Below are 23665 nucleotides of genomic sequence, written 5' to 3'. Positions count from 1 at the left end.
GTTCCTGTTTTCAAATTATTTTGTATTTTATTTTTATAAACTGGTTCTAAATAAAATATTCATTCAGCATGCAAACCTTCAGCTCTTTATTGTGTTTGTAGAATGGTTTCATTGCTTAGAAGGCTTCAGCTGGATTACTTTGCTATGGTTTTTTTGCTGCTGCAGCCTCGCACTTTAAATGGAGAAAGTGTTTTGACAGTGATTTGTTTTGGTTTGTGTTACAAGAAAGCCAAAAGCCAGTGTATGTTGGTACTGCTGCAAGATGAGTCAGATTGCAAGCTGATCTAGGTGAACCTGCTCCTGCAGGGGGGTTGGACTAGATGATCTCTAAAGGTCCCTTCCAACCCCTGCCATTCTCTGTGTGTGTGATGACTGCATCTATGGAGCTGTTACTGATTTTAGTAGGTTGATGTGTTGTACATTAATAAGAATAGAAAAAACTCACCTGGCCTCCTCAGAAACCTCCTTTTCTGTTTGCTCTTGCTCCTCTCCGTAGTGTCTGTACTCAGCCAAACAAGAAGCGATTGCCACGGCCAGATCAGATCTATTTTAGTAGCGATAGGGTGGATTCCAGTCTTGTCATTCTGAAAAGGAGGCTACTTCATCCCTCCCCTCCCACTTTAAAACTAGGGTTCCTTATTTAGTCAGAGGCCACCATAATTGATTGATCTGGAGATGATCAGCTGTCTGGATGTAGCCACTAAGCTTTAAGAGCCTCTTGAGGAGACCTGGCATCCTCTGTACAGTGCATTTAAGTGGCAGAGACATGGATGAACAGAGGTTGTTGCTTAATCTGAGCAGTTTGTGCTGTGTGGAAATGCAGTGTTAAGCTAATAGTTGTTTCCTCCCAAGATGCTTTCATTTCTCTTTCTAGTAGAACTAGATAAAAGCAGAGTATCATCACAATTTGTGGTTGGTGTGCCTAGGTGTGTTAGTCTTTGTATGCTGTGGAAAGCACTGCCTGCTCTTGGCACAACAGAAACAAGGTTTTTAGGGAAGCCCAGAAGAAAATTCCCAGGATCTCTTTCTCAGCATTTTCACTGGTATGAGGCATGTCAAAAGCCAGCTCTGCCCCTGTTAAAATCACTTCATGACCAGGTCTTTGGCTCTTACCATTTATATCAATTGCCCAAATTGTTTTGCATGACGGGACAACAAATTGGGAATCCATTTTCCTGGTAATGTTCCAAGAAAATGATGTTTCATCTGCTGTGAAGAGCAGCGAGAAATTGAATGGCAAGCTTCTGGATGGTGTGTGCTTTTGGGGCTCCCACCAGAACCAGCAGTTCATTGTATCACAGAACCTGAAGGGTTGGAAGGGCCCTGGAAGATCACAGAAAGGGTGCATAAAGAAAGAGCAGGCCAGCTGCATGGGCTTGAAGATGAAAATAATGAATCTGCACACTCTGTACAGGTGACAGGTAGCTCAGTACCTTTCCTTGTTTAATATAGGATGTAAATCTGGATAATACCAGGCATGGAAGAGTGGTTTCCGTCTGGCTCCAGTGTACATTAGCTGTACAGCTGGCAGGCGGCAGGAAGCGAGACTGGAACAAAGATACTGGGGCAGGACAATGTTAAGGGCTGGTAGTCACCCGTCCACTGAAGTGTCTTTTTGCACTGCTTGGCTTGTTGTTTTTGTTCCTACAGGAGATGCAACCTGCCCACTCTGATGTCAGGGTGTGGCAGCACTTCTCTGCACTTGCACTGCAGCTGCCTCTCATTAAAATGTGGACTCCAACGTGAGAGCACCATGTAAGAGACACAAGTCAGCTGTGGGACCCTGTGATTCTGTCCCTAGAAGTGCTGTAGTAAGTGACATTCAAGCATTAACAACTGGGGAAAGAACTGAAACACTGAAAGCAGGTCAGACAGGTAAGAACTGCTGCAACTTCTCAAACCCCTGCCCAGGACCACGTAAACTTTAGATCTAACTTTGCAAATGTACCTGGAATGTCACAGTAGTATTAATTGGTTTCTTTCTCTGTGAGAACAAGATACAAACATAGGCTGCCTTCTTCAGTTACAGAAAACACCACTTGAGAGCCCCTCTGCACCAACTGCATGTGTGTGTGATCAGTACAACAGTGTAAGGGCAGAAGTTAAAGTAGTACATTTTCATTTGGTGTAGTGCTCTGTCCAAGCAGACTGCAAACATGACACCTCTCACCCTACAGTGACATGTTCCTATGCTGCTAGGAAAGAGACAACTAAGTTACCATCCCCTACATCATTTGCCTTTGCTAAATCCTTGCAGCAGGAAAGCTTGTGCAAACTGACTGGAAAACTCAGTCATTGCCTTAGGCCAAGTTGATCTCTAGAACTTAAATAGTGGTGATAAATGCTTAAGAGGACCTGCACGATTTCTCAGGTCATTGGATAAAATTGCAGCTGTGAGGGTTTTTGTTTCCCCTCCAGTAAGGATACTGGACATATGAATGCGGCACAACTGATAATTTAAGAGTACTGGCAGAGGCAATAAGTTTCCTGCAATCAAAATGTGACAAGGACATTCTTTTTTTCACATTAGGAAAAAGTGATTCCTTTGTGTTTGTTTCAGAGTTGACACTTAAGGGGTCGCTTTTTGCTCCCACCTCTTCCTTGTCCTTCCTATCCCTTGGATATATAGTTAAAAGAATGGAAGATTTTATTCATCTCTGCAAAAGGTGAAAAGGAAAGTTTCATAAACTACACAGGAGCATTTGTTATGTCTGGAGCCTCCTGTAATTTGCTTTAACAGCAAATCTGACTTTGGTTTCACAGACAACACAGAAACTTTTTGTTCTCTGTTTCAAATGTGGTGGTGTTGACTCCAGCAAGATCACACCATCACACAGAATCTCAAGGGCTGGGAGGGACCTCAAAAGATCATCTAGTCCGACCCCCCTGCCAGAGCAGGGCCACCTGGAGTAAGTGAAGACACAACCACATGGGGGGAAAAAATCACTGCATGTCAAGTCCAGGCATCACTCATCAATTGCTATTTTCTGCTGTACTTCTCTATTTTTAATCATATGACCAGAAAGAGCCTTACCCTGCTAGTGCAGCAAAACACCTCTGAGAAGGTGCATTTGAGAAGCTGGGAGTGAACAGTAGCCAAGTGGAACAATGCTGTATGAATTCTGAAGAGTACATTCACGAACCAACAGCTCAGTCCTAAACCATTCTGAGTAAGCAGCTCTGCCCAGCTCTTCCTGTGACTCTTTGCACAGCTCAGGTTTAAAACCCCACAACAACCACCCAGCAAACGCCCCAGACATTGTAATTATGGACTTAAAGTACTTGAAAATCAGCTACTCCTGAGGTTTGTTTCATCAAAAAAAAACTAAGCAGCTTGTGTAAGACAAGCTCTTCCCTGTCAGTAACCACACTGATACCTTTTTACCTCACTCTCATGCCTTTTAGTTCTCATTTAGTTTCATTTCACATGAAACAAAGGATGATAAAGAGTCTTAGTCAAAATAAATCTGGTGAGGTTTTCTTGGTTGGTTGTTTTAAGAGGATAAAGAAAAAAAGAAGAAAAGGAATGGCCAACTGCAACAGAATGAACAAACAGGAAAGTGGTAATTAGTGTTTAATGCCACCTGCAGTGAAATGTTTCCCACTGGCAAAAGCCTGGGAGGTGAGTCCACTTGGTTCCTTCCGAGTCACAGGCTGGGGCAGAACATCCACTACGTAACACCACAGTCACTTGACATTTATTCCAGTTTCTACACATCTGCAAAGCAGAAGTAGTAGCAGCCGTTTGGCTGCTCTTTCTTTATGGTTCTCAGTGGGGGCCTAGGAAAGTCAGAAGGACCTGCTTCCTGTGACACAGAGCTGGAGCTACAGCTGCTGCTTCTGCTTCCAGCCACCTGAGCTCTGCCTCCGTCCTCAGCAGGGGACACCTGTGGGGAACCCGGGCTCAGGTACCCCGCTGGGGTCTGCGTCGAGGCGGTGGCGTACGTGGTCGGGCCGCTGTTGTTTTTCACATAGATGTCTTTGATAGCAGCGAGCGTGTGTGCCATGATGCTGAGGCTGTTGCTCAGCTCTTGCATGCCTTGCTGCAGCAGCTGAAGGTTGTGGTTGACACTGTCAAAGCCAGACTGGATCACCTGCATCTGAGTCTGCTGAATCTGCGCTAGGTCCTCTTCTGTGACTTCGTTTTGCTCTGCCTGGGACCTGCCTTTTGTTTTGGCTTTTACTTTGCCAGAGGAAGCGCCACTGGGTGTCCCCTGACACGGTGGTTGTTCTTGGCTAGGTGGAACCACCGCTGTGTCCTCAGAGCTTTCTTCGGGCTCTATCACTTTCACCACTATTTCCTCTTTGAGGTTCACATTCTCAAGACTGGATGGATGAGAAGGGCCAGGATCATCGTTAAACCCTAGAGGAGACGGGAGGGAGAGGAAAAGGAGAGTGAGTGAGACACTTCACGACCTCAGCGACCAGTTCTCATCCACTACACACCAACATCAGTCTGCGAACCAAGACTCCACGACACGCACTGCAACTTTGCTGCTTTCACAATACATGTTACCTCGACAAGTGGGAAGAAAACCATAAAGGTACATTCACCAGTAAACTATGTATTTCCACACAAAGCAACCCCACCACAGAAGCTGAGCTGGAGGTTCCAAGAGAGAAAACTCGGGGTGAGCTCATTTCGTGCTCTACCATGCACGTGGTAACAAGTAACAGCATGGCAGAAACACCGGCATTCCAAGAGAGCCCCTGGTGATGGTGTCGGTCCGCTAATGGAAGGGCTCTCTGGCACATACAAACTGACGCACTCGCAGCACTTTGCTACTGCCTGCCGGCACGGCTTTTTACACCTGCAAGTATGACATGGGGGGGTCGGTCCCGCACTCACCCATCTCCCCCACGACGGCGCCGGGCAGCTCCAGCGTGTCGATGCCCCCCACGATGGGCACGGCCTCGGCGGGCAGCACGGAGCCGTAGGCACGGTGGTGGTGCGGGCGGCGGGCGGGCGGCATCTCCTCGGGGTCCAGGAGGAGGCCGAGGGCGGCGGCGGGGCCCGGCGGCCCGCAGCCCTGCGACAGGCGGCACAGCTTGCTGCGGTCACGGCGCTTCAGGTCCCGCCAGCGCTTCTTCAGGTCCTCCACGTCGCGGGGACAGGCGGCCACCGGGTTCACCTTGTGCCGGATCAGCTCCCACACCTTCCTCTTCTGGCCCGGGGAGGCGCGGCCCGGGCCCGCGGCGAACAGCAGCTGTTCGTGCTTCAGCACCTGCTCGATCAGCACCTCCGTCTCCGCCTCGTTGAAATTGGCTTTGCGCCGCTTGGGCGAGTCCTCGGCCATCCTCCTCCTCCTCCTCCTCCTGCTGCTCTGCCGCGGCGGGCCGGGGCAGCCCCCGCCCGGCGCCGGAGGGAGGGCGGGCGCGGAGCCCCTTCCCCCGCCCCGGCCTGCGGGCGCCGCCGCCGCTAGGACGGGCCCCGAGCCGCGCTGGGGAAGCAAATACCGCGCATGAGAGGAAAAGACGCGCCCGGCCCGGCGCAGGCGCCCCGTGCCCCGCGTGTTGACACTGCGAGAGGGCCCGGCCCGCGCCGGCGCCGCCCCCCGCCGCCTCCCCGGCGGGAATCCCCGCGGCCGCCGCTCCGCCCCCGCGGGGGGAGGGCCCGGGCCCGCCCGGCCGCGCGTGCCGCGCTCGCCCGCAGCCGCCGCCAGCTCGCCGCGCCTCGCCTGCCCTGCCCCCGGCCGCCGCGGGGTCTGCGCCTGCTCCGCAGCGGCCGCGGCAGCAGCCGGGAATGGCGGCTGTTTTGGAGCTGCTGCTGCAGGAGGAGGTGGCGGTCAGCGACGTGGTGCGGTGGCTCCGCCGCAGCGCCGGCCATCGCCCCGCTGAGGTAACGCGCGCTCAGGCGCCCGCTCTCGCTGCCGCGGCTCCGGCGGGGCCGGGGCTGCCGCCGCCACACTCCCTCCCCCCGCTCCTTCCCTCCCTCTCTTCCCCACACATCGCCGGGGCCGGGCGCGAAAAGTTTGTCCGTCCCGGTCCGCGCCGCCGTGACGGCTGAAGCCCGCGTGGGACCAACCGCAGCCCCCGATCGGGGGCCCGTGTCGCAGGCGGGGAGCTGCGGCCGAGCTCCGGCTAACAGCCGGCGGCACCGCCCCCGCGGCGGGCGGGCTCTGAGCACAGCGGCGGGAAGGCGAGGCCGTGTCAGAGCCCTTCAGAGCCGCAGCGAGCTCAGCTCCCGGACGGCCGCGGCCTCCGGCGGGCATCGGCGCCGGGCGGCGGCGGGGCTGAGGCGGGCGATGGGCCGGGCGGCGGCGGGGCTGAGGCGGCCGCGGGCGATGGGGCTGAGGCGGGCGATGGGCCGGGCCGTGGGCCGGGCGGCGGCGGGGCTGGGGCGGCCGCGGGCCGTGGGCTTTTGTCGCGCAGGCGGTGTCTCGGTGCCCGGGCTGCCGTGTGCCAGCGGAGATCGGCGGGTCGGGAAAGGCGGTGGGACGGCGGGGGTGACGGTTCGTGCCTCGTTGTCGGGAAGAGTAAGCGTGAGAGATGGAGAGAGCTGTCACCGGCACTGCCTGGGCGCCGAGGAGGAACTCCAGGGCTGCGAGAGCTCTTGCTGGGTTTGAGTAAGCTGAGTTCTGTCACGGGATGTGGCCGGAGAATTTGTGTTCCTGTGATAATAAAAGCCATTTGCAGCGATGGGTGGATTATGAGGGCTCGTGCTTCACTGTTTATGAGGAGAAGCTATTTGTATTTCAAGCGTTTCCCCCTGAGCCTCTCTCAGATGTGCTGAAATCAAAACCTCTTGCAGTTACCCGTGTGAGCTGGTTAAGTAAGCCTTGCATCCTGAACTTGTATGGGAAGAAGGGGCCAGCGTTTTGTGTTGTCTGATGTTGTGACTTGCAGAAGCAGAGCTGTGGAGGTTACAGAGTTTGAGGCGCTGGCATCTCAGCTACCACCGTCTGGGTGAGGGGTGAGGAGACCAACAAGTTTGCCTTTGCAAGGGAACTGCTAACTGCCTGTCTTTGAGAGGCTTGCTGCTGACAGCTGCTGACAGGCTGATCCCCGTGGAGGAGCCAAGCCTCCCTTGCACAGAGACAGATAGCTGGTTATTCTGAAAAGCTGCAGGAACCTTTCTGACCTTGTACATAGCACAGACTGGAATTGTCTTTGTGCTGAACCCAGGGGTGCACCCGAGGGAACGGTAGGTCTTGCTCAAGCTTTCACGGCAGTTTCAGGCTGGAGCTGGTGAGAACGTTGGGCCCTCTGATCCCTCACTGGGTTTGTGTTCTGACCGGTGTTATTTCACCCATGCCTGCTTGGCCGTGTTGGAGTCTCATGGCTCTCCAGGAAGCTGAACTGATGTCACAGTCTCCAATATGAATTGCAGCGTAGGTGTTGAAGGATTGTAGGTGTGCAGTTGTGGCTGTGCTTTCACTGCCTCCTTTCACACACGTAAAAAGTCCTTCTGTGAAACAAGCGTTTGCTCTTTGATGTTTCATCTGATGGAGGTGTGTGGATGGAAGCCTTCAGGAGTGTGTGTGCAGTGATTGAAATGTTGGTAAAGGATAAGTTGCTTCTGTTGCAACATCTCTTTGAGAGAAAACAAACCCAGTGCAGTGTCAGAACAAGGGAGATTTCACCCAGTTTACAGACCTTTACTCGTTTGTCTGCATTCACCTTTGTAGGATCACCACCACCTGTTTAGATGTAGGTGTTGATTCTGCGGTGGGTTTTCTTGATTAACCTTCTCAGATATAAACTTCACATCCCTTTAAGTGGTCTCTGTTCAGAGCTCCATGAAGGCTCAAGGGAGCAAACTTATTTATCAGCTTTTGGTCTCACTGCAGGACTCAAAGTTGCTCTGACAGTTGTTGCCAGAGCTCCCCTCCGAGGAAGCAGGTGGCATTCCTAGGCAAACAGGGGACACAGAAGTTGCAGATTTTAGGTTTTCCTATTAGAATTAGCCACCTCAGTACCAGTGACTTGGAAAAGTTGGACTGAAGGGTGCCTGTTGCTCCAGGTTCTCCTTGGCCGGAGCTTCAGTGTTCCTGATGCTTCCATGGAACAGTTTCATTGTTTCCTGGTCAGAGACCAAAGTGAGCGACTCCACTCAAAACGACTCATGTGGAAGCTGAGTTTCAGGCCCACGACCAGCGCTTGCATTTCAGTGACCTGCTTTGACAAGTCACGTTGGTTTTGGTTGTCTGTTTCAATCCCACAGTTATTACTTCAGTAAGTCTGGGCACGTGGCAAGAAAGAGCCAGGTAACACCTGTCATGTTAATGCTTTGTCCTCTTTCCCTGTAGGAGAACCACGTCCATGACAAGCTGGTACCTCTCAGTTTGCTTCAGAAAGACTTTGTGCCTTTTCTGCTCAATTTTTTAAGGGAGCAAACCAGCCAGATCCTGACTAATGGACCCTCTACTCCTGCTAAAACCCCTAGTTCCAAGGGCCACGGGAGCCAAAGGACGGGATCCGAAAGGCGGGCGGGCCACGCAAGCAGCAGCCGGGTGCAGCTCTTTTCCCAGAGGACATCGGTGACCACCAGCACAGACACCAGCTTCTCTCCTCCCGTGGCGTCCAGCGGCTCCTCTTCCTTTTCTGGGTCAAGCCTGTCCAGCCCTCCTTGTGGTGACTTCCCTGGCGTGGCCTCCGGCAGCAGCCCGAGCTTCCGCTACAGCCCCGTGCTCAGCCAGGGCGAGAGGCGCTGGGCTCAGAAGGCCAGCCTGGGGAGCTTCCTCAGCGCCACGCCTGAGGCCCTGCCCGCCAGGCGAGGCCGGAGGAAAGGCAGCGGCGCGGCCAGTGCCCCCGGCCGACAGGTAGCCCGGGATCTGGGGCATGCCCTGGCTGAAGAGGAAGACGGGAGGAACGAAGGCGTGTCGTGGAGCGGAGGGAGAAGGAAGCGGAGCGAAGTGCCTCTTGTTTCTGCCAGATCCCCACCCAGCCAGCTCAATCTCAACAACTTGGAGGAGTTTCCCCCCATGGGTGCTGCCTCTGGCTGGACAAAGTAAGAGCAAGCCTGTCTGGCTGTGCCGCAGGTTGTTTCTCCTTGACTAGCTCATCCTATTGTGCTTGTCCCACTTCCCACCGGGGTACAGTTAATTTTCTTCCTAGTAGCTGCTCCAGGGCTGTGTTTTGGGTTGAAGCTGAAGAGAGCTTTGATAACAGAGGGCTGTTTTGGTTGTGGCTGAGCGGTGCTTGCACAGCATCAAGGCCTTTCCCGCTTCTCACCCTGCCCTGCCAGCGAGTGGACTGGGAGAGGAGTGGGAGGTGGGGAGAGGCCAAGGTGTCCCCAGGAAGGAGGTGTGGGGAGGGGGAGTGGCTGCGTGGGGCTGCCTTGGGCTTGAACCATGACACTTGGGACAGAAGCTGCTGTAATGAACAGCACCTGGGGGAGGTGCTGGCTCTTGGGCTCCTTGGTTGGAACTGCTTTCTTACGCTTGCCATGCAGGGGGAATATTGCTTGGACAGGTTTGCATTCTGTGAACTCACCCAAGACATCTCCTTAGCCTCTCACTTGTGCTGACCACCTCCTTGTCCTTGCAAGGACATGATAGTATTCCGACTCCATGTCCATTTCATTTTAGCATTAGGCTCTTCTGGAAGACTTGCATGCATATCTGTCTTGAGGCCTTTTTTTTCTTCATGTCTAGCTTGATTTCAGTGGAATCTCATTAACTTGGCTCTTTACGTTTCTCACGATAGCAATTGCTAACGAAGGGCAGTCCTGGAAGGCTCTGCAGCTTTACTGCTGTTGTCAAGAAAAAAAGCTTTTGGATTGACATTCTGTGGCTTCTGGTAGCAGGTGTTGGTGTGCAGCTTTGTTTGTGCTGTGTGGTCACAGACAAAGTAGCTAGCTGATGCCTTTATTCTCTTTGGGCTGCAAGCAAGCCTTGTCTCCCTGGTGACTTAGTTTTCTGGGTAACTGTGATGTGATTGCCTCAGTCCTTTTCTCTTTGAGATTTCACTGTTTAAAACTCTTAGTACCAAATATGAGACTTCCATATCAGCCTGTTTGCTTCATAGATCAAGCACTGCTGTCTCAAAGTGGGACTATCTAGCTACTCATGCAAATTCCAGCTGCAGATTGACAGGTCTGTGAAGCTGTACAGCAGATCCAGATGCTGGCTCTAGGTGGTGTTTTGGCCAAGGGAGATAAGGTGTGTTTCCAGCATAGACAGTAAGTCTCTCTTCCTCAGTTGCACTATGCCCAGCTAGTAAAAGGAGCAGGGAAAGAGATCACAAAGCATTTGGAAGCCAATGCTATAGCAATTTGGAGAACACTGTAGCAATTAATACATAGCAACCAGCATTTGCTGGAGTCGTGTAGTGCTTTGTGTTCTTGTATCTCATTTCCAGTATGTCTCTGATTGCAGAGCCTCTTCCTGAAGGACAAATCTAGGTAGTTCATGCAGGAAGGATGTCTTGCCCTAAACTTAAAAAGAAACTGCTCCTCAGTTTCTGTAAGAAGCTGCTGGTGAATCAGTTTCGTACTGAAATGTGGCATATCCAGTCCTCTCAGGTCAGAAACGTTTGGAAGAGGAATTGTGTGCCACTCTGTTATCCGTTCTGTGGCTTGATGAGAGGTAATTAATTATGCAGCAAGGCTCAGCAGGCTGTTTTTAGCAGTCTCGTTGCTCTCTGGCTTTTTATTCAGTGACCAGAGTAAAGTCAACGACTGTGGGTACGGTTTAGAAACCGAGTATCCTGACCCCATGTCCACTTCAGCGTGAGGTTCTTCTGGAAGAGTTGCATGCAGATCTGTCTTGAGACCTGTTGCTGTTGCCTCAGTTGATCTGTTGATTTCAGTGGCGTGGCTTCTCACTTTTCCAGCAAAAGCAAACCATCGAGGCGTATCAACCCGACTCCTGTAAGTGCTGAGCGGCCCCTCTCAAAACCAAAGATGTGCTTCACTTCTACACCCGTCAGCCAGTCTCCAGCTGCTCGGTTTTCATCTGTGTCAAGCCTTGAGGCCTTTACCACTGTCCAGGAAGGAAACCTCACGTCTGTGATAAGCAGCAGCCTTCGAGAGGAGAGGGAGATGCTAAAGAAAGAACGGTATGCTCTGAGGGAACGGGCCGTGGGTAGTGTGGGTACTTCTGGTTTGAAGGTTACTGCTGCAGTTGTCTGTTGGCTGGCCTGGATGGTCTCTAAAGGTCCCTTCCAACCCCTACCATTCTCTGATTGTGTGCTGTGGAATGAGGTGAATCCTAGCTTCTGATTTGGTCTCTGCCATTCAGTTACCGTGTGACTTTCATCCTCTGTAATATGCTGTTGCTGCCAGTCTCTGAGGATTGGTGCTTCAGGAGAAAAAGCAAAGCACAGTAGTAGAGAAACTGTTGTTTGTAGTTCCTGGCAGAACTGTTGCTGTTCTTTGTAGATTTTATTCTTGGGGAAACTCCTCAGGACATGTGAGTGGAATTCTTGTCCCACTAAAGCCTTGCAGTTCACTTCAGTGGGACCAGAACCAGCTGAAACGGGTCCAGCAGAATTTCATGAGTTACTGTTTGTACCAGACCTATAAAGTCAGTGAAGCAGCAGCATGTGGGCTGGATCTTGGCCATGAGGTGATCTCATCTGACCCATCGTGCTTGAGTGCCAGGATCTGCTGTTGTGCCCTAAGCAGTGGTGAAGAAGTGAGGTACAGAACTAACACAGCCTCCAGCCAACTGGGTCACTTTGAGCAAGGGCAAAAGACAAAATTCCTGCCTTTTAGTGGACAACACTGAGGCAGAAGTGAAGCAGAGTTATTGGGGGGTTTACAAAGTGCATAATACATTTTTCTGTCAGTTCTGTCAGTCAGGTGTTTATCTTCATTGCAAGGGAGCTATTAAATAACCTTTCTCTTTCCACATTGGGACTAATTTGTTCTTTATCACGGCCGTCCCACTAGAAGTAGACCAAGAGGAAAAGTTCTTTGCTGCAGTTAAAACCATTTCTGTCTTTCCCACAGCCTTTAAAGTGACTTTTAAAGATTTTGCTTTTGAGGCAGTGTGGTGAGAGACGGTGTGATGTTCCAAGTGTGTGTGTTCCAGTGGGATCTTTCACAAGCATTTGATGTTACTGTTTCTGGCTTTTCCTCTTGCTTCTCGTGTCTTACATATGCCACTGTGCTGCAACATTTTGGATGGCCTCTGTAGACATATTTTTTAAACAATCTCTATGTATTGAACTGAGTTCTTGATTTAGAATCCAGCAATTAAAGTAGCTTCTTCCTTCTGTTTAACTGGCCAGTTGGTCAGTTGGTTTCATCAGCTGTTGCATTGGTGGTATTGGATCTTCTCAAGGCATTGGTAACTTACAGAGCACAGAATCACACAATCTCAAGGATTGGAAGGGATTTCTAAAGCTCATCCAGTGCAACCCCCCTGCCAGAGCAGCACCACCTAGAGTAGGTCACACAGCAACTCATCCAGGTGGGTTTGAATGTCTCCAGAGAAGGAGACTCCACAGCCCATCTGAAGGTATGAATGGGAACCTTATTTTCACAGGTTTTGTAAAGCATCAAGCTGTCAGAAATTGTACCTGCAAAGATCTTTAATTTTTGAACCTGATCTCTAACAAATTCCTTCACAAATACCAGTTTAGATGAGAAGCAGTAACATAGGTGAGTTAGATAATTCAGAGTACCGTGCAGTTTCAGCAGAGTTGGGATTTGAGTGGGATTCTTTTGGGTCTTGTGGTTGTTAGCACCAAGATCTTTCCTCCTTAAGGGAAAGATGAGTTAAATTATTATACTTGCCAAAAGCAGCTTTAGACAGTGTAAAAGACATGTTATTGCAGCCATTCCTTTGTGCCAGACTGCAAGAGAAAGACTTCTTCCTGGCCACGTGGCTGCTGCTTATCATCTTCAGTCACACGGTGTGTTTGCTGCTCTTGGATTTCAGATGCAAGTTGCTGCACCAGGCATCTTCTCCTGCAGGGATACCTCCTGATCCTACTACTCCTACTAAGCCTGGCTACACTCGCAGTGCTAGCCTTCCTGCTGAAAGCCATCTGGTGACCTGTGCCAATCCTACTAAGGTTTCCTGCAAGAGGCAGCTGGAGTGCCTGGCACAGCTCTACTCGTCATGTATAGCAGGTGAAGACCCAGAAGATATGAGACTGACCTTTCTTTGAGCGTGGGTGTGTGCTGTGAGGGGGAGGTACATGAGAAGTGAGAAGTTGTGGGGCCAAAGAAATAACATCTGGAAAAATAAACTGAGCCAACACAGTTGGCAGAGTAAATGGATACCAGGCAAAAGTTTAGGGAAGGAGGTGAACATGAAACAGTGCTGTGAGCTGCTGTAGGCTGAAGTTGTGTGGCCCTATCTGAAACCAGACCCTTCCCTAGCACATCTTTCCTGTAGTTCCCATTTTGATTCATGCTGTGACTGTGTGTGGGCAGGGAGTTCTTTGCTAATTGTGCCATAGAACAAGTATCTCTGTCTTTTGGCCTTTTGTTTATTGAAGCAGGTCAGTGCTGAATATCCACCATTAGTATCTCATTTCCTCTCTTCCAGAAAACCTGGTACCAAGTATTTTTCTGGAGCTCTTTTTTGTTCTGCAGCTGTTGACATCTAAAGGCACTTCAGCTGCAGAAGATGGGGATAGTGACCTTGAGGTCAATGAAAGAATCAAAGGTAAGCAATAGTATTGAAGGGAAAGAACTTAACTTCCCTGGATCGATAATGTGAGACAGAGTAGTTGCCTTTTAGTCTCAAATTCCTTAAAAGGCCCTTGTTACCACTGTGGGACTCATCTGACATGCTGACAAAAATGATGCATACATGGAAAGTGCCTCTGCAGAGTGGGGTTGCTGGATACTGTTTGCATCTAGTTTTGTGCTGTTGTGTGAGCTTTGCTGTAGCCACTTGCAAACACTGACTTTCAGAGAGAAGGATGACTATCTAAGTCTCTCCTCCAGGGTAATGGTGGCAAACTGGGGAAGTGTAGCAAAGCAGGATGTTATTTTTGCACAGTAGTGGTGTGGTTGGAATTGGAAATATCTTTTATGTACAGTCTCCATCAGGATAAAAATGCAGGTTTCCTGTTTAAGTAGGCAGTGGGTTAGAGGCACATTTACTACACTGTTTGTACTGTAGCTACTGCTTATTAATTGAATTAACAGTTCAAAGCTAACTCAATACTTTCTCATTACTTACCAAATCATTTGATAGAGATTACTTGGCTGTTACTTACCCATATCAATGACAGTGGGTGATTCTTTTTCACTCAGCTCCAGAGGGTGACCCTGAGGGTTGTCCCTTCTCAAGGAGGGGAATTTCCAGACACATTCCAAGGAAGTGTATGTAGGAATTCCCACCCCCTCAGAAATGAGACTGGGCTTTTACAGAATCAAGTGGCTGATTGTCAGTCATCTGTTGCTGCATTTACAGCCCAGCAGAGTTAGCAGAAAGATCTGGCTTCTAGCAATGGTGTTGTTATCTCTGGATTATGTCTGTTTCACAGCCCAGTAGCTCAGGAATTTTCTCATCTCCCCAGTTATTCTTGGAGATAGTCAAGTCTGCCTGATCTGTAATGACCTTTGCCACTAAAGGCAGCATGACTTTCCTCAGCTTGTGTCTCTTCTCTTGGCAGAGTGCTCTGCTACATCCTTGCAATCAAAACTGCTGTTGCACAGCTATGTGCTTCTCACATTTAAGACTGGGTCATAAGTACACTTACAGATGCATTAATAATTGTTGTGTTTGGGGTTTGGTAAATTCAGGCTTAAGCTTGATGCAGTTAATACTTTGATATGGATATAAAAGCCCAAAGAGTGACTTTAAGGTGAGATACCACGTCCCTCTAGGTGCTCCAATTTGATCTTTTCTATCCTATGCAGCATGAAACAATTTAGTTGCCTTTAGTATAGGAAGGATAGGGATGGGAGGATTTGTCTGTTCAGGTGGTGGGGAAGGGGAGCTCCTGGAAACTAGTCTACAAGACTATTTTTGGATATGGCAGCTCCTGCTTTCCAAGAGAGCTAATTGTTGGGATTTGTAGTTTATAAATGATGATAGGTGCTGCTGTCTCATGTTTCTTTTCTTCCCTTAGATGTGTCAGGGGGACAACATTTCCAAAGTGTTCACAACTGTGTTTATTTTGCTGTTCAAGTCTTGGATTATCAGTATGAGTGAGTTGAACACCTTTTTTCCTCTGCTTGTGCCTGTGAGATTAAGCAAGTGGGCTTGGATTTTAGAGCTTTACCACTTACAGACATGGAGTTGTTAGTTTTCCCTCAAAACATACAACTTGACCTGGATTTGGATGTCTGTGGGCTTTCCCTGCACTGATCTCTCTGCTGCCCTTCAGTGCATTTGTGCAAGAATGGGAAAGTCACGAGATGGGGAGCAATAAAAAACCATCCCTACAGGTGCCAGTGGGATTTCATGCTGTGTGCTTGGGGCTTGGAACTCTTTCTTTGGTAGCCTGATCAAAAATGAACACAAGCATTTCTTTAGGTCTGATCACATGCTGTTTGTCTGTATTTTATCCCCACTGTCCTGCCAGAATTATTTCCCATTTAGAAAAGGGGACACTGAAGCTTTTGGCTGAAAATGAAAGGATTGCAGCTTTTTCTCCCACCTTGCACGAGAGGCTCAGGCAGGCCTACGAGAGCAGCACAGCCAAGGTAAGAACTGGCAGACCTCAACTGATGCTGTTGCCAACCTTTGTGGTGTTACTCTTTTATTTGTCATGGCTTTGGTGTTAAAACTCATTCCTATCATGTCCTGTCATCCTTGGCAAGTGTCTGAAAAGCTACTTGTGTTTTTCCTTGTCAGTGAGGGAGTGAATTGCTAGGTCCAGCTGCAAATTGTCACTGGCCAGCCTTGCATTGTGCTGCAGGCCCTGATCTCAACCAGTGACTTTGACAGGATTAAGCTTTGCTTTAGAGATTCTTATGTGATAAACATGGATCCCAGAAGGGTTGGTTAGGTGCAGTAATAGAATGTATGAAGTGAATTTCATAGCTGCAGACTTCAACAGGTGAAGCTTCAGAGGAGACAGTACAGCTTGTGAAAAATCATCTGGGTTAGGAAACTAAAGCTGGATGGTAGGAAAGCCTGCCTTGGTGTATTTTGCACCTTGTTTCATCCTTCTTTTAAAGATGGGAATAACTCTTGGTGAAGCAAGTCCAGTGTGCTTGCTGAGACTGGGGCATGTCAGTGCTGAGCTTTTGAGTGAAAGCTGCAAATGAAGGTCTCTTGTCAACTGAAGACAAAGGCATTTCAAACAGGAAGAAAAAGAAGAGGAATACAGGAACTGCCTCTGATTCTCACTTAGGGCAATGGGCTGGTGGTTGATAGGGCTGGGACAAAGGCTGGACTCAGTCATCTTAAAGGCCTCTTCCAACTGAAACCATTCTGTGATCCTCTGGAGCCCTATATCAAAGGAATACTTCAGCTCTTTGCAGAACATTCTTTCTACACTGTGTCCATGTTGGTTACAGCCTGTTCTGCAGGCATTTCTCAGAGAGATGTGATGCTTCCACCCATAATATTGAGTGTGATTCTGCCTCTAGTGTAACGTTGATTGTAAAACTGTAGGTGGTTAGCAGTTGAGAGATGGCTTAGTGTCTCAACAGCTCAACTAGTCACCCTTGGTTTCGTCATCACATCTTTTCTCTGCTTTTTCTAGGTCTCAGGTCATTGGATAAATGGGAGACTTACACTAGTCTAATGGCTGCCTTTCCATCTTTCACAGGTGTCTCTCTTGCTGCCATGCTCTGTGCAGTCAGTCTCCTTCCAGCCAGAAACAGACAATCGCTCTAACTTTCCCAGTGACAGAGCTTTCCACATATTTAAGAAACAGAGGTAAGTTGCTTCCACTGTTACTGGATGCCTCACAGGGTGTAACCTTTCCATGGCTGTGAACAAAGGATATTAAGAATGTCATCTGTATGCTACAGGTGGTAGAAAAATCTTGAGGTTTTCCCTCTATTTAAGAATAAAAGAGAAAGGTCTCTGTCCATACTGACTGCAGGAGCTAAATGCTTAATGTCTTTAAAGAACAGCCTAATTCTTCATGCTTCCAGCAGCTGGGTGAGGGGAGAATGGCAAGTTGTCTTGGTCCTTTTTTTCTCTCCTCATAGGTATTGTTTCATGTGGCTTATTCTTTCCTGCCTCTCAGTCTTCAGTATGTCTGGTAATGGGTGTTTTGGGCATAACAAGCTTAAGCACTTACTGTACAAAACATGGAAAATGTCTTGCCAAGGTGTCTTAGAGGCTCGAGAAGCTTCATCTGAGGTAGATTCTTGCTGGGGAACTTAGGAGCAATTGAGTATTCAGTTGTTGTTACTTCAGGCTTTGAAGAGTGGGAATTCATACCCTTAAATATCTTGATCCACAGGGATATATTCTATGAACTGCTGCGTGAATGGGAGGATAACCATGAAAAACCTGACTGGCACTTTGAAAGAGTTCTGGGCAACAAGATCAGGTAGGAGTCTTGTGCATGAAAGAGTTCTGGGCAACAAGATCAGGTAGGAGTCTTGTGCATGAAAGAGTTCTGGGCAACAAGATCAGGTAGGAGTCTTGTGCATTTTCAGCTGGCTCTTCAGTAGAGCTGGATTGCTGGTGCAGCACACCACACTCTGTATCCCAAGTTCTATGTTCAGAAGTGCTGCTGTTGCTGTTCTCTCACTTGCATATGTGTGAACTCTCAACTCCCTGCTGAACTGGGAGCTGAAGGAGCTCATTTCCTTCCTAAATAATAGCACTGTTACAGAAAAGGAAGGGAATCCTTTGATCTCCAAGAGCTGTGTTTGCTCTGCAGGTGCTTAGGAAGAGTTGTTGTTGCTGTGGTCAGCAGATGGGGGTCAGTGCTTGGGAAACCTGGTTATAAAGATGTTGCTTTTTGCAGTGGCTTTTGTAGATTGCTTTCTTAAAAGCAGTTATTTGATGCTTTTGATATAGTTTAAGGTTAGAACACTGGGGTTTTTTTGTAGCACAGAGATCAGTCAGCATTTTGTGATGTTTTCTTTCACAGGGCCATGATGGCTCACCTATCTGCAACCTGCAACCACAGCCATTTTGCCAGGCTCTTTCAGAAACAGCTGATCCAGGTAAATGACTTGGGGTTTTTTTAATGAAGATAAACATCAATTCTGATTTGATCCTTCTTTGACCTGAGAACACAAACTTTGTCTTGCAAGCTTGTTTGAGATGCTCCTATTTCAGCTTTTTTGGGAGAGCCAAGTGTTCAGGATGAGGATTTCTTATATAAATCAATGTTAAATTACTGACAAACTCTGTGTAAACCAGGGATAAGGCACACTGGGCACATCAGGAGCTGTAAGAATCCATTCTCTGTGGCTATTCACTTTGAGCTTCTGATTTTAGAACAGTTTAGAAAAGAACCTAGGCTGAGGATTTGTGTTGAGGCCTGGGACTTTATAGGTTGGAAAGTATAACAAGATGTTCTTTTGGGAGGGAGGCATTGCTCAGATTGAAATGGATGGACTTGGCAATTGTTTGCTTGATAGACATAGTTCAATGTTACTTTCTGGTATCATCTCTCTCATTAAAACTACCCTGACTCAGATGTAGGAGCATGCACTCATCTTCTCCCTTTGCTCAGCATTGGTTTGGCTACATCTAGAGTACTGTGTCCAGTTTTGGCTGAAGATACAGACCTACTGGAGTGAGTCCAGCTCAGGGCCACATAAATGGTGAAGGGACTGACTCATTTGTCATATGAGTTGAAAAGAATATGTAGGGTGAGAGATGAAGTGAAATGATGCCTTGTTATTACAAAGTTTCTACCTCACTACTCTTTCTGTCTCCTGAAGATGTGTAAAGGTCCTGTTGGTGGTGGTGTGAGCTGGGGAGACACCCCAGACCAGGATGTCCTTAATATGCTGGGTTCTGACAATTTGAGCCGTCTGAAGAGGCTGCAGGAAAGATTTGTTGTTCCTCAGAGCATCAGAGGACCTTGCCCACCTCCTTCATTCCCAGGGTGCCAGCAGTTCTTCAAGGACTTCATCCTCAGTGCAGGAAGGTTAGCTGCCCGTGGTAGTCCTTTCCTGGGTGAAATGTGTGGGCAAGTGGGGGAGACCAGCACGTTGCTCTTGCAGCAGGGACTTGGCCAGAGAGTTTGGGACCTGAGGTAACCTGAGCAGAACACACCAGAAGTGGTTTGAAGCTGCAGAATGCCACACTTCATGTTACTGGCCAGCACACATGGCAAACACGTGTATAAGCAGGTTCTGTGTGGAGCACAGAATGGGTTTGTGTGCATGTGTAATCATTTGCCTTCTCTAAGACTACAATTTCTTGTCACAAGCCATCAGCATTTCCCAGTGTAGGGCACTGGACTGACCAAGTGTTTCTTGTGTGGTAGCACATGAAGCTAAGGAGTGTTACAGGATGCAGCCAGGGCCATGGCTTTGTTTAATGGGTTTTCCCACAGTCCACAGCACAGAGGAGTTGTGATCTCTGGGAGGTTTGAATCTTAAGTTCAGTTCCATGACAGCCTCCTGCTTTACCAGATCTGGCTAAGCTTGCTGAATGGCATCTGTTCAACAAAGGTACAAAATAAGAGTGTCTTACATCAGTCTTGTCCCTTGCTCTGTTGTCAGTCAGTCTGTTACACTGGCTGTCTGCTGGTGCTTGGTACAACTCATGAGATGAGCCTGAAAATTTACAGTGTGTTAGTTGAGGTTTCACTGCTGTTTTCAGCCCAGTCTGACTGATCATCCTGTTTTGCTGAAGTTACCAGTTCAATCAGCACCTGATGGATAGCCTGTGCCTGAAGATACTTGAACTGAATGGCCTTACTGTGGTGGAGCACGAGCACAGTGATGGGGAAGCAGACATGGATGAACAGGTAAGCTTATTCTATTTGCAAACACATCTGGCAGGAATTTCTCTGAGCTGTTCCAGTACCCAAAGAATTACTGCCTTAATTGTGAGCTGCCTGAAGCTTCCACTGCTGTATTTGCAGAACAAGAGCTTCTTCATCTGGTTTTGCCATAACTGTGCATCTTGGATGCCTGAGCTCCTTGCTATTTACTTGCTTCAGGGTGCTTGGTAGAGCTGTGTCAGAAGAGATGATGCACAGCAGTTTGAAAAGTGAGAGCCTCTTTTTTAGGTCAGTGCCCTGTGTTAGATCAGTGAAATAACCAAGTCCAGTTGTTGCACTTGGTTGCCAAAGCTCCCTGTTACTTTTCCACGTAGAAAGATTGTAGTTAGACTGAATTTGCTCCTGTTTAAACTTGCTCAGATGGTTCTTCACTCATCTATACCTATCAGAGGTGTCACAACTTACAGGCCAGTAGCCAAGCAGCAGCCAAAGATGCATGAAGACTTGCAGAGCAGTAGTGGTTTAAAGGGGGAAACATGAGATCAGCTCTCTGCCCTCTCCTGGACTCCAAAGCTGTTGCCATGAGGGTGTGACTGAGCAGCAGCTCTTGAGTTAATGTCTTCTCGCTGTAAGTGAAGCAGTGGGGGCAGGAGCAATTAAAAATGCTTGATAAATATGTATTTTGGAAGCTTACCTTTATTAAGAGTAATAAGAGCCACATAAAAGATGAAGGGACTGACACAGTTTTCATGTGAGGAGAAGCTGAGAGAGCTGGAACTGTTGAGCCTGGAGAAGTGAGAGCTCCGGGTTATCTTAACGCTGCATTAAGAAAGAAGCCCTGTGGTCCTTTTACATGAAGGGAAGGGAAGCTTAGTGTAGATAGTTGCTTTGCCAGTTGAAGGCAGCATTGCCTCAGCTTGCTTTTCTTCATTTTAGGATGAAAAGAAACGTTTCACTGTGGTTCTGTTAAGCCTAAGACTCCTGGCCAAGTTCCTGGGCTTCCTTGTTTTCTTGCCGTATCGTGCTGGGGAGCAACCAACTAGAGACCTGCAAGACTCTGCAGTAGCCTTAAGAAACCAAGTAAGAAACCAAACTCTTCTATGAAATCTGAGGTGGCCTTTTGCTTGACAGATAGGTTTTGCAATCCAAGGAGGGGATTGTGAGTGGTTAAGCCCTTTCAAAGCAAGCCAGTGGTTCTTGGGATGACTTTACACTGTTCTGTGCCCCTGCTGCGTATTCTGGGGAGGGGAGGGTTTGTGTAAGCCAGAGAAGAGGGAGCACTGATGGGAGGCACTCAGTTCTCTCTTATTTCTGTTCAATATATTCATTAATGACCTTGATGAGGGAATGGGGTGCACTGCCAGCAAGTTTGCTGATGATGCTAAACTGGGGGTGCTGGTGTGCAGCAGGATGAGCCTGAGCCAGCAATGTGCCCTCGTGGGCAAGAAGGCCAGTGGCATCCTGGGGTGGATGAGAAGGGCTGTGGGCAGTAGGTCAGAGAGGTTCTCCTCCCCCTCTACTCTGCCCTTGTGAGACCACATCTGGAATATTGTGTCCAGTTCTGGGCCCCTCAGTTCCAGAAGGACAGGGAGCTGCTGGAGAGAGCTCAGCACAGGGCCACCAAGATGGTGGAGTGGAGCATCTCCCTTGTGAGGAAAGACTGAGGGAGCTGGGGCTCTGCAGCTTGGAGGAGACTGAGAGGTGACCTCATGAATGTTTACAAATACATAAAGGGTGGATGTGAGGAGGCTGGAGCCAGGCTGTGCTCCGTGATGGCCAATGACAGGACAAGGGGCAATGGGTACAAGCTGGAACAGAAGAGGTTCCAAAGAAATACAAGGGAAAACTTCTTCAGTGTTCAGTGAGGGAGCACTGGCAGGGGCTGCCCAGATGGGCTGTGGAGTCTCCTTCTCTGGAGACATTCCAACCCAGCTGGATGAGTTCCTGTGTGCCCTACTCTAGGTGGTGCTGCTCTGGCAGGGGGGTTGCACTGGATGAGCTTTCGAGGTTCCTTTCAACCCTTGTGTGATTTCTGCTAATCTGGGCCTGTCATACCAGAGCTCTGACCTGGCTGAGGAGATTTGTGTTTGTAGTGTAAAATCCAGCTTCCAGAAACGTTTGTGTTAGTCTAGCACTCACCTCCTGTCAGTGTGTCATACTGAATGCAAGGAGGCAGGGGCCACACTTGGCCTCCACTGACACATAATCAGGCTTATAGTGTGGTTTTTACTCCTGCTTGTGTGCAGAGAAACATTTTCATTAGCCAGGAGATGAAATCCTAGGATGAAAAGTTGATATAGCTCAAGTTTTTGTTTAAGTATCAAAAGGTACCTTCAAGCTGCTCCTTTAACTCCTATTTTCCATTAAGACCCTGCCTATACTGGATGTATTGAAGCTCCTGAGACAGTCTATTCGGGATCAACGTTCCATCCTCACTGTTCCTTGGATTGCAGAGTACCTTTCCCTTGTGGATCATGTTGCTCCTTTCCTTGATTACTACAGGAAAGTATTCTGTCTCTTGCTGCAGATATACAGGTAAGAGCCTGGGCAAGGGTGTTGAAGAACTTGCCTGTGAAGGTTTGCTTGCTTAGTCAAGATGAGATCCTTACAAAAGTACCTTTTTCTTTGGTGCAGATCATGAGCTCTGTGTATCTTACACAGAGCTGCAAAGGCAGCATGCCCTGAACTCAGAGACTGACATTTGGTTTAAATATGTGAGTTTTCATTAAGTAAACACAATTCTTCAAATCCCCACTCACACATTCTACACCTGCAGCTGTGAGTTTGAAACCTTTAAACCTCCAGGCTGTCCCATGCCTAAAGAATGCTCTGGGAGAATGTGAAGCATGTTCTGGAGGGTTGCTCAACAGTGGCTCTTTCAGGGGAAAGCTTTAAACAGTGTGTTATTCAGATGGATATGTGACAAAAAAGGGAGAGCTTGCTCTCCATGCCTTAGGCAGACAAGTAAGGAAAAGGCCAATGGTGACAAGTGACATCACTAGAAACTGAGTGGTTTGGGATATTTATTTTCTCTGATGAAAACTGAGCTGCTGTAATCTAACACTCTCTCTTGCTGCCTGACAGGTTAATGGTCCTTTCTGAAGATAAGGAGATGAGTTTCCTGAACAAACTGCTGATCCTTGCAGTTCTGGGTTGGCTTTTTCAGGTAGTCTCCTGTGTGCACTCAGGACACAGAACTTTAATAGAAAACAGTGGGGAAATGAGTTAAACCACTGCAACCACTGTTGGTTTTGGGGGTTTTCTTACAGTAATGTGAGGAGTAAAGAATCCTCTGTGTTATAATGGAGAACTAGTTCCCTTTAGTGGAATTGTGCAATGCAATGCTTTCCCAGTCTAACTGCTGCTGAAACACATTCTGTACACCTACATCCTTGTAAGCAGGTTGTCAGAAAGCTCTTGTCACAAAGATGGAGTGCTAGCTGGCAGCCTTGACTTACTGGCGAGTTTTTTGTCTGTGTGATGAACTTCTAAAGTCCTTTCATGCCTCCGGTTGGAAGCAAGGTAACTGCTTAGCAGGAACCTGTTGGAAAGGTGAAAGATGCTGTATGGGGAGGGTAGGGAAGGTGGCTTATGTTGCTGTGACCAAACTAAACCTTTCATTTTATGGAAGGGTTTTGCTTAGGGCAGGGAGGATCCTTAGTGCTTAGAGTGGCAGGTTGGTGAGATTTTGCTGTGCTCCATCAGAAATGATGTAAGTTACTTGGCTGCTCTTTGGGTTGTAACTGTTGGGGTTTCTGTTTCAGGTTCCATCAGTCCCTGAAGAGTTGTTTTTTACCACTGATGTCAGGCAGGAGGGGTCTATGATGGATACTGTGACATCTGCTCAGGCTCTGGTGAGTTAGTGCAGTAGCATGTCCTCTCAATCTGTACATGAGGGTGAACCTACATCAGGGGTTTAAGATTTTACCAGGAG

The 23665-nt window shown here is 48.5% G+C and overlaps 2 protein-coding genes across 9 annotated transcripts in view; one reads left to right on the top strand and one right to left on the bottom strand.

The window, feature by feature from the left end:
- Positions 1-3545: 3545 nt before the first annotated feature.
- Positions 3546-5549, bottom strand: LOC133625618 (myb-related transcription factor, partner of profilin-like). The gene is made up of 2 exons (XM_061997897.1): positions 4850-5549; positions 3546-4363 (listed from the first exon to the last, which is right to left on the bottom strand). Exons 1-2 carry the CDS (start codon positions 5295-5297, stop codon positions 3711-3713), a joined length of 1101 nt encoding a protein of 366 aa, XP_061853881.1. The 5' UTR covers positions 5298-5549; the 3' UTR covers positions 3546-3710.
- Positions 5550-5674: 125 nt separating this feature from the next.
- CDAN1 (codanin 1) overlaps positions 5675-23665 on the top strand; it is a 35302-nt gene continuing 17311 nt past the window's right edge. For all 8 annotated transcript variants that reach the window (XR_009818913.1, XR_009818912.1, XR_009818911.1 and 5 more), the window contains exons 1-16: positions 5675-5839; positions 8250-8950; positions 10777-11001; positions 12831-13024; positions 13446-13565; positions 14983-15061; positions 15439-15559; positions 16633-16742; positions 17278-17367; positions 17917-17992; positions 18719-18927; positions 19641-19755; positions 20668-20811; positions 22100-22266; positions 22816-22897; positions 23496-23585. Coding sequence is in view for 1 of the 8 variants with exons in the window: in XM_061997896.1 (XP_061853880.1) it covers positions 5744-5839; positions 8250-8950; positions 10777-11001; positions 12831-13024; positions 13446-13565; positions 14983-15061; positions 15439-15559; positions 16633-16742; positions 17278-17367; positions 17917-17992; positions 18719-18927; positions 19641-19755; positions 20668-20811; positions 22100-22266; positions 22816-22897; positions 23496-23585 (2619 nt within the window). In the remaining 7 variants the exon portion in view is untranslated. The remainder of the gene's footprint in view (positions 5840-8249; positions 8951-10776; positions 11002-12830; positions 13025-13445; positions 13566-14982; positions 15062-15438; positions 15560-16632; positions 16743-17277; positions 17368-17916; positions 17993-18718; positions 18928-19640; positions 19756-20667; positions 20812-22099; positions 22267-22815; positions 22898-23495; positions 23586-23665) is intronic.

Source organism: Colius striatus, chromosome 6 (genome assembly GCF_028858725.1).
Source record: "Colius striatus isolate bColStr4 chromosome 6, bColStr4.1.hap1, whole genome shotgun sequence".
Taxonomy (NCBI): domain Eukaryota; kingdom Metazoa; phylum Chordata; class Aves; order Coliiformes; family Coliidae; genus Colius; species Colius striatus.
Note: the sequence above shows the minus strand (reverse complement) of the source record. Positions and strands in the feature narration are given on the sequence as shown.

What these genes read in the sequence shown, in the direction of transcription:
- LOC133625618 (XM_061997897.1), bottom strand. Translation starts at nt 5,297, where the DNA reads ATGGCCGAGGACTCGCCCAAGCGGCGCAAAGCCAATTTCAACGAGGCG. An exon ending in CGCCGTCGTGGGGGAGATGG is followed by an intron (nt 4,364 to 4,849) that starts GTGAGTGCGGGA and finishes CGTCTCCTCTAG; the next exon opens with GGTTTAACGATGATCCTGGC.